Genomic DNA, 10,535 nt, shown 5'->3' on the forward strand with positions numbered 1-10,535 from the left:
AAATATTTGTGTATGTTATGCATGCAATTAATATCCATTATGCAAAGTTAATAATTTAATGCTATCTCACGGAAAATTTATTTCTCAAAACTGAAAATTACACTCTAGTATTGTGATTCAAATAAATGGGTCACTAGCTTGTACTTAGGATGTCAAGTTATTCGTGTCTGAGTCAGACGGTTCTATTCACCTCAAATAACTTGTCATCCTTTTGTTGAAAGACGATAAAATCAAGTTAAGAAACTGCTATCCTTTCTAGCCTTAGAGACTAGAGTGGAGATTTTATTAAGATATTAAGGAGCTTAACTGAAACCAGAAAAACATAATTCAATTATTTGGGCTTTGATGATTTTGCACTGCGAGAGCTGTCACTGTGTTCAATACATATTTGGCCCGGCATGGCCAGTTGGTTGGGGAGGTCGACTCGCAATCTGCGGGTCGCGAGTTCGAATCCCCGTCCCACCAAACATGCTCGCTCTTTCAGCCGTAGGGGCGTTATAATGTGACGGTCAATCCCACTATTCGTTGATAAAAGAGTAGCCCAAGAATTGGCTGATAACTAGCTGCCTTCCCTCTGGTCTTACACTGCTAAATTAGGGATGGCTAACGCAGATAGCCCTCGTGTAGCTTTGCGCGAAATTCAACAACAAACAAACAAACTATTAAAAAGTTCATATCATTTCCCACTCATGCCGTACGTAGGTGTGAGTCATAAGACTCACTTCCACATATTTTTGACCCATACTTCAAAATAATAATAATAATAGGTTGATCATAAGACTCGAATCTAAGTCAACTAACTCGTTATACCGTGTTACTAAGCCATGAATTGCTTCAAGTAGGTCATACGATTCACCAATGACTCAGATGAATTTCTCAGTTAATTTTACTAATCTATATTTGTGAGTGCGATTTCATTTCCAATAAGAATAACTAAGTTGTGAATAAAATTATAAAACAGTAACATTTCTCTCACATTTGATATTTCAAGTAATTTGTTTAGACTCTAAGAAGCCGGATTACCTAAAAACTACACCTTCCTCTAATTTTCAAGATGTCTTCAGTAGGTCTGTATTATCAATATTACTCTTCAACGGTGTGCAAGCAGTAACTAGAAAATAAGTTACTGAATGTACCCCATGTATTTGATCAAGTTAAAACATTAAAAAGTTTAATTATTCTGGGTCGGTTGCATTACGATGAAACTATGATTGAGGGATTTAGCTTTAGCTACTCACATCTATAACCATACATGCATATAGAGATTAGAAATATCATTATACGTTCTCGAAGGCTTAAACAGCTCTAATAGTTTTCCGAATTTCATATTTCAGATCACTGTTACCGATTATATATTTGATTTATATCATGTTCACAATTTTCAGATTTGGCTCTCAGCTGGTTCAAACGATGAGGTTTTACAAAAACCAGAATGCTTTTTTTTGAAGAAGAATTAACTTGATGGTCATATTAGATGCTCCTATTGTGTTTTCTTTTGCGTGAAATGTTTCATTTGTCGTTTCGATCTCTAATAAAGGTATTGTATTTCATTTTAAAGTTTATATATATTTTATAATTTTATAGCAATATGCCCAAGGTGCACCACACAATAGAATGAAGTGACTTTTGTAGATTGTTAAAAAAAACAAACAAAAACACACAAAATATGTCAGTTCCTCCGCTGAGGTTTCTCAAATTTTTATGACACCAGTGCATTACCTAATTTTGTATTTCGGAATAAAATGGGCATCTCATGGTAGGTATGACAATTGACACTACGCTGGAGACAGAAAAATATATCTTCTGTCATGGTCAGTAGCCTAAGACTAATTAATAGTTAATCTGCTGCTGTTTTCAGGGTAGTCCTAAGAAGGACTTTATGTAGCTGAAGGAGTCGGGATTCGATCTTCCTGGGTCTTCCTATTATAAAAATAAATTGTTATCTTAAGTTATTGACTGATTTGTTATAAAACCTACCCATTTGACAATTTTTATAATAACGGGATTCACAATAAAAAGAAAAATACCACTAACAACAAGAACCCAGTCACCAATACTCAGTAACCTCTACATGAAACATTTAGAAGAAATAGCCTTCGAAACTCCCGCTTATTTGGCTCAGGTATGTTGACAATACATTTGTAATATGGCCACTACAGAAAAGGTTAAAAAAATCATGAACCATATGATTAAAGACAACTCTTACAGTAGGTATAGTAAAATTAACGAGCTCCCATTTCTGGACGTGATGGTCATTAGGACACATAACTCATGTATACAGGAGTTTATAAGGCACTCTCAGGTCTGGATAAATACTCAGTTCGTATAAAGACAGGTGTCATACACTGTCTAGGCTACAGAACGCATGATATTTATGATACCGAGGATGTTATACATGAAGAGTAAACAACAAAATATAACAGTGGAATCCTTCTTGACAATGGATACCCTGAACATTTAATAAACAATAATGTAAAGTAGAAGAACGCTAAGAATAAGCAAAAAGAAAATTATTGTGAAAAAATACAAAAGATAGGCAAGAAACATAGAATCAAAACAGTATTCAGAGTCTCAAAACAATACAATTGCGATTAGTGAACATCACACCACATGAAGACCCAATGAAGGATTAAAACGTGGTTTACATAATCTCTTGTGAATATTGGCTGCAATACATTTGAGAAACAAAACAACAAAATATTCAGAATTCAGGACCACATATGAACCTATCAATGACTACCTCATTGCAATCTGCAGGAGACATTATCGAGAATGTCATCCTATGCAGTTTCTTCAAACCATCTACATAAGTGGCCAAGCTCTCCTTCAAGTTTTGAACTCGACCACACTCTGTTCTTCATAAGGTGAAATCGGCATCCCAATTCATTGACAGTTGTGTCAAGTATGGCACAAATTATACCCAGCAACAGACATTACACTGTATGTCCCTAACTCAATGACCCACCAACACGAGAAATAGAAAATAAAAGAAGATTTTACCTCACCGAAACACACGCAGCTCATCTAGCACAGAAGTCAGCAAAATATGGATGACCCCTCTTGAAATCATTCATATAGCTAGTTGATTCACTATCATCCGAACTAGCATATGGCAGTAGAAAAGGTTGTAGGATATAGTATCTATACGTGCTTTACATGATGTAGAGATCAATACATTTAATAATATTTATTTTGGTTCACACCATATTTTCACCATTGGTATATGCTCAAGTTTCTGAAGAAACCAACCAATAGCTACTGTAACGTTGGTCTGAATGGTACTCGTGTTTGATAGTCATTTTTGTTGAAATAATATTCCAAAAGTAGTGATTCAAATGAGCCACACTTGAAGCATGGGCTCCTTCCCTGGTGCCTTTGGAATCTTTGAGATTTTAACTCTGGCTGCATTGATGATATAGTCATTGAAACTGAATTGAAATTGGTAAGCTGGCATTCAGTGCTGTTGTCTACCTTGGGGCAGTTGTATAACTAGGAAGTTGCATCTGATGTGAGTCTGTAACTGTAATTGTCACTAATATTGGCTTCTTCCTCTTTTTCAAACCACATTATCAGGAAAATTGCTCTATGAGAGAGAGAAAAAAAGATTCTGGGTACTGTATGACACCACAAGTATTAACTAGACAGCCCATCTATGAACCTATCAATGACTACCTCATTGCAATCTGCAGGAGACATTATCGAGAATGTCATCATATGCAGTTTCTTCAAACCATCTACATAAGTGGCCAAGCTCTCCTTCAAGCTTTGAACTCGACCACATTCTGTTCTCCATAAGGTGAATCTGCATCCCAATTCATTGACAGTTGTATCAAGTATGGCACAAATTATACCCAGCAACAGACATTACACTGTATGTCCCTAACTCAATGCATCCCAATTCATTGACAGTTGTGTCAAGTATGGCACAAATTATACCCAGCAACAGACATTACACTGTATGTCCCTAACTCAATGCATCCCAATTCATTGACAGTTGTGTCAAGTATGGCACAAATTATACCCAGCAACAGACATTACACTGTATGTCCCTAACTCAATGCATCCCAATTCATTGACAGTTGTGTCAAGTATGGCACAAATTATACCCAGCAACATACATTACACTGTGTGTCCCTAACTCAATGCATTCCAATTCATTGACAGTTGTGTCAAGTATGGCACAAATTACACCCAGCAACAGACATTACACTGTACTAACTCAATGCATTCCAATCAAAAATTTGCTTGTAATGTCTAACGAAACAGTTCGAATCACTATTTGCCATTCCATCGGACACTGGTGAGTTTTATCTGTTTCATTTCACCTTCAAAAGTAAATAATGTTATAGACAGGTTCCAGCTACCAGCTTTTCTACAAACAAATATCTTAGTAATATTATGTATTCCTGAAAAGCCTTCATCTTCTAAAAGTTTGTAGATGTGTGCATCGTGATGCTCACACAGACCCACAGAGACGCACTTTTAATTATCATAGATTACGGTAACTGTTATGTGTCACGTGACGTACAAAAAGTGGATATAATTTTTAACGGAAATGAGTAAAACACCATAACCCGAGCGCTTTCGAAAGGTCCAAATTTCTAAAGAGCTTGGGTTATAGGGTTTTTATTCACTTCTATCAAGACTTCTTGAACCTACGTGCTTTTCTAACATCATGAATAATTTTCAACAGTCGTTCACATAATACAATAAAAACTGACTCGCTAAATCAAGAACAAATCAATGCAGACATATTGTTTTTAGAAAAGGGTACAACATATTCATTATACTGTCCTTAGTTCTTAATTTTTACTACTTCATGTTTTCTAATGTTGTATTCAAACTGGCTGACGGTTATCCGATTAGACTTTATGAAATGGCTGACGGTTATTCGATTAGACTCTATGAAATGGCTGACGGTTATCCGATTAGACTTTATGAAATGGCTGACGGTTATCCGATTAGACTTTATGAAATGGCTGACGGTTATTCGATTAGACTTTATGAAATGGCTGACGGTTATTCGATTAGACTCTATGAAATGGCTGACGGTTATCTGATTAGACTTTATGAAATGGCTGATGGTTATCTGATTAGACTCTATGAAATGGCTGACGGTTATTCGATTAGACTCTATGAAATGGGTGACGGTTATTCGATTAGACTTTATGAAATGGCTGACGGTTATCCAATTAGACTTTATGAAATGGCTGACGATTATCCGATTAGACTTTATGAAATGGCTGACGGTTATCTGATTAGACTTTATGAAATGGCTGACGGTTATCTGATTAGACTTTATGAAATGGCTGATGGTTATCTGATTAGACTCTATGAAATGGTTAATCGATTTCAAAGTTCAAAGATCGTCACACAGCTAACATATATTGTTACATGTATAAACTTATTTTTATTAACTGTGCTGTTTTATCAGCTAATTTAGTGTTCTTAACCAACGATGTTAAAGCAACACAATGTTGTATGCAGAATTTGAGTTTTAGGTTGATTGTGTTACGAACACTTTTTTGATAAAACGAAAATGGCAACTATCATTCACTTCATATTGTAAAGAAATAGCTTCTCTAAAGATATATATATAGACGTCTAAGGTATTTAGTTTAGTTTAACCGGGGCTTTTTGAATTTTAGATATCTTAACATACTTAGATATATCTAATCATTTAGGTATTAGGTACTTACCAAACCACGAGTTCAAGTTTTGAATACACATTGAAGTATTATCTATTCAAGAACAAAAAGCAACTCTTCTCGGTTTATAAAATATTGAGTTACACGCGTGACGCATGCCTAAAAAAAAAAAAAACACGCATGACGTACTTTGAAATTACTAGATATAGAAATGTATGCATACATAAATGCAAGTTGTTTAATTTTGAAAAAATTACTCATGAAATAGCGCAAGTCACAGAACTTGTAAACATTACATTTATAATTTAACGCCACTCAACAGCGTGATGACTAAAAGTTTCACATTTTAGATTTATTAAATTCGTGTAGCAATAGCCTACTAATATGTTAACCTTTACTTTGTTTGTGAACATTGTTTTTTTTTATTACACTTTGCGAAGAAACCGCATTTTTGATTTAGTTTTTTCTTTTTTACACTGTGGTAACACAATGGTCTATTCATAAAAAATAATATTGAAGAAACGGTGGACTGAGAAAGACGATAGTTTAATTCTTGTTGAGACATCTCAACATAAACTTGATACAGACTCTGATACGTGTTTGTATTTTGATTGGGTGAGTGTATGTGATATAGAGTATAATGTACTGTAAGAAATGAAACCACTTCAATTACTGCTTGAAACAACAACAACAAAAAGTTTTCCTTGTAATTAGCGCCACCTTTCGGGCAAATATTCAAGGAGAGTAGATTTTTAATGCATTTTTGCTCTCAATAACTGTTAAAAAAGAAGAAAACATAAGAGCATCTTTAGTGAGCTATTTGTAGAATGTTATACATCATAAGATCACGTGGGTTTTCATAAGAGGACTATACTAGTACATAGTTGAGAGTGCGGGGAATGGGGGGGGGGAGGCAGTCCTTACGATCAAAGGTCCTTCTGTTCAGTTCAGTGTAATCCGCGTTAGCAATAAGATGAAAACATGTTGACTGGTTTCAGTAGTGTTAGTATACTTTCTAGTCTAAGTAAATAAACTGGGAAAACGTTTTAATAGTATAAAATGACAATACCATAATATCTTTTTATGTGGTTTTGTCGAAGATCATTTTAACTCAAGATTATGATTCTGAGTGAGCATCGGTCTTCAACAAAGATAGAACATCATGTTAGACAGAGAAGTAGTCGTTTTTTGATGTTTTATTACGTCTATAAAGTACAATCAAGATGAGTACGTGTAAACTGTCGAAGTTGTATGTTATGACAGCTCTCTCTGGATTTTTCTTTGGAGCAGAGATTGTGGCCAGCCACTTTACAAGATCTCTGGTTTTGTTGGCAGACTCTTACCACATGTTGTACAATGTGTTCTCCCTACTTTTACTTATTATCAACTTTAAGATGACTAAGGAAAGAACGTTGGAAAATACGTTTGGTTGGGCACGTGTAGAGGTGCTGGGAGTCCTAGTGAATGTGTTATTTCTCGTTGCTCTGTGTTTCACCATTTGCGTAGAATCCATCCGAACAATTTTTCATACTTCTCATGCAAACATTGAACCTCAGTATCCATACGGCCTGTTAACATTTGGTGTATTTGGGTTATGTCTCAACTGTGTTTGTACAGTCTTGATTGGAGGCTATTCAAGGCACCAAGGTTGCTATCTAACCGTTCATGGGGACGATGTTGAAGTCAACTTGGTGTTGTGTACAGATGAACACACAAGTAAACCAGTCCATCTGGAATACATCGAACACACAAGTGAAACTCTACTATATGGCCAAACACGTGGATTAAATAGTACCAACGTTACACAATACTCACGTTATTTACGTCGAATGCTTGATTTTCTACGAGACTCATGCAGTTGTGTTTTAGTTACGATAGTTTCTTATTTTGTTCTTCACAAGGATGACCGAGGTTTGATCAAATATGCCGATCCCATCCTTGGCCTCATCACTGTTGCAATCCTGATCATTACAAGTTATCCACTCATGAAAGAAAGTGGACTGATTCCTCTTCAGAGTGTAATCCATCACATCGACGTCAAGATGCTAAAGAAACGCTTGATGTTGGAATTTCCGGCCATTCTAAACGTACACGACCTACACGTATGGCAACTGACCAGTGATCGTGCGATCGCCACACTTCATATAATATTGAATTCTTCCCATGACTACCCGAATATTACTTATCATATTGAGAATTTCTTTCGAAAGGAAGGTATTGCTTTCGTGACTGTACAGCCAGAATTTTTCAGGAGTAGAGGATTTCTCAGAAGTTCAGAATGTATTACCCAGTGTTCGGAGTCAAGAACATGCGGGGCTCTAATGTGCTGTGGGTCTTTACGTCAAACTTTCACAAAACAATTGGAGAATAGGTGTAGAGATAATTATGAACCCCTCCGTGTAAGTAATTTTGGTGTCGTTGATCAGGTTGTTTCTGGTATTGTACCACTTGTTCATGATAAGATCAATATTCAAAAAATGTGCAAGGAACTCGAACGACAACAGCAAAGTATGGTGCTTAAACCTAATTTTGATAGTGATAGTTTCTGTGCAGAGTCAGTAGCACATATTTTCAAAAATTTGAAAGAAAGCAAGGAAACTCGTGTGTGACATTTGGAAGGCAATATGAAAACCCACTTTTGAAATTTCAAGGTGTAAATAAATTTATATATATAACTTTAAGACACCAGAAAGAAAAAAACCGAATATTTTGTTACAAATAAGTATATAAGAACAAAGAAAGAAATTGGTGTACAAAGGAACAAGTAACAATTTGCTGTGTAAAACATGGAAGTGAATTAAAAATTTACCCTCGAAGCTTTGAAAAGAGTGATAAAAAGAGAACTGTGATATTTGGAAAAAAAGACAAACTTTTATTTGTGACATCTACTATGTGGTAAGAAATTTGATGTAAGACAAAAGTAGAAAAAAATCCGTAAACTAAGGTTAAACGAAAGAAAAGTAATCAATGTCGAGTGTCTGAAAAATACAAAACAATTTTAATTAAAGGCAGGAAATAAAAATACTACCTTTTCAGGACACTCAGAAGAAGTTTTCCAAAACTTCAGTTAGAGAGTAAACTAAAGCAACTAAGTAGCCCGTATGTGGATAAAATTAAATATTTTCTTTAACTTAATTTTTATGTAACCTACTGAGGTAAAATGAATTGCTGTCTAGAATATCATTGTGTAGTAATTATGTGTAGAAGTTAGAGTTAGATGAAAAGTCGTACGTTTGTATTGTTATACCGAGGTACTCTGCTATACTGTTAGCATTACTCTTTACATAGCTTTTGTGACACATTTTCTAGTTTTGTTTGATTACGCTTCTTGAAATTTACATCTATACAGTTGTTTCCAAAACAAATTTACTAATGTTCTTTTCGTCGATTCAAAACTAAATACCGTATCTGACTTCATAATTTCCTTAATAAGATACTTTGTAGAAATGTCGTGGATGGTGGATTAATACCATAATAACCTAATTACCAACAAATAATGAAAATGTCCAGATATTTAAAATTTAAAATAATTGATTAAGTTGTTTGTTTATTCTTGAGAAGTTATAGTTAGGTTAACCAAAAATTGTAGAAATAAAATATAACAAATGGAATCTTTGAACGTGGGTTTTACCAAAAAAAAAGATAATATTGTCAACAAGAATGTCTGTGAAATCAAATCTCGACAAATGTATAAAAGTTTGCGGGCCAACGCCCGGCAAAAGTCTGTAGTCTGAGTTCTAGAAATAACTGTGAGGTTAGTTTAATGAAGAGTCCACAGACGTCTTTGGTCTAGAATGAACGAAAAGTGAATTATTGGGAAAAGAATTAATCAAGTGTCAAAAAGTGTGATGAACAGCAGAAAAAATACAATAGAGTTTCTATAAATTTGAACTGTATATATGCAAAACATGTGAGGGGTGTTTCTATTCATTAGACAATAATAGAACATACTGGTATCTGGAATCATAGATAAATACTTAACATTTGATTTGAAAGTTTACACTGTATTGCTTAGCATGGTTCAAATTTGTCTGGTAATTAGTTTCATGATTTTAATATGACTTGTTATACGACCCATCACGTCTATGTAAGTTGTTCTGCAGTTTATGGTATGTTGTGGTAATGTCAATAGGATTTGTTAATATAAATGTTGGTAGACCAAGTCTTTTGAACTGGAATTTTGTAGCTATTTTATGAAGTTCAATTTTGTTATTTCGTTAAATTCTGTAAGAAAACGCTTAGGTTAGAGCTCTCAAAAATAATGATATTGTATTTGACAATTTTTGAAAGTTTTATGGAAAATAAAAATTCGTTATGAAAAAAAATAAAGATAACAATACTATTATTAGTTTACTACAATAAAGGTTGAAAAACAAGTATAAATGTATATAGTCATGCTAAAAGTATAGAGTTGAGCATGGCCGAATACCTAGTGTGTCGAAAGTGGCCCTAAAGTATGGTGAGCGATCTTTGTTTTTTTGTGAACAGTGGACCAGCAAATCCATACTAAATTCCTTAAAACTCTTCGAAATTACTAGTTTCAAAGGGTTATAATGGCATTTAATTTGTTTGTTGAGTACAAAGCTGCACAAAAGGCTATCTGTTTTGTGTACATTACAAGGATTGAATCCGGATGTTTAGCATTATAAGCCTTTAAACTTACCGCTGAAACACAGGGGGTCAATGACATTTAAAACACTTCTATTTACTATTTACTCGTTAATGATATAACGTTTAAGTCCCTTGGACTTTAGTAATTTCACAATTTCGATAATGAGGAACCCACTTTGAGACTAATAATGCTTGGAGACGGCTTGAATGGGTAATGTACAACGTTTCGACAAGGTACCTGATGATGACAAAACCATGTCGAAACGTTGTACATTA

At 34.6% G+C, this 10,535-nt stretch overlaps 2 protein-coding genes across 3 annotated transcripts in view; one reads left to right on the forward strand and one right to left on the reverse strand.

The window, feature by feature from the left end:
• LOC111085726 (elafin-like) overlaps positions 1-5,776 on the reverse strand; it is a 38,371-nt gene extending 32,595 nt beyond the window's left edge. For both annotated transcript variants that reach the window (XR_002610542.1, XR_002610541.1), the window contains exon 1: positions 5,700-5,776. The gene's annotated coding sequence lies outside the window, so the exon portion shown is untranslated. The remainder of the gene's footprint in view (positions 1-5,699) is intronic.
• Positions 5,777-6,604: 828 nt separating this feature from the next.
• On the forward strand, positions 6,605-9,957 carry LOC106459032 (zinc transporter 1-like). The gene has a single exon (XM_013918607.2). It carries the CDS (start codon positions 6,872-6,874, stop codon positions 8,255-8,257), a length of 1,386 nt encoding a protein of 461 aa, XP_013774061.1. The 5' UTR covers positions 6,605-6,871; the 3' UTR covers positions 8,258-9,957.
• The last annotated feature ends 578 nt before the right edge of the window (positions 9,958-10,535 follow it).

This window comes from Limulus polyphemus, unplaced genomic scaffold (genome assembly GCF_000517525.1).
Source record: "Limulus polyphemus unplaced genomic scaffold, Limulus_polyphemus-2.1.2 Scaffold25, whole genome shotgun sequence".
In the NCBI taxonomy this organism is placed as follows: Eukaryota; Metazoa; Arthropoda; class Merostomata; order Xiphosura; family Limulidae; genus Limulus; species Limulus polyphemus.

What these genes read in the sequence shown, in the direction of transcription:
- LOC106459032 (XM_013918607.2), top strand. Translation starts at nt 6,872, where the DNA reads ATGAGTACGTGTAAACTGTCGAAGTTGTATGTTATGACAGCTCTCTCT.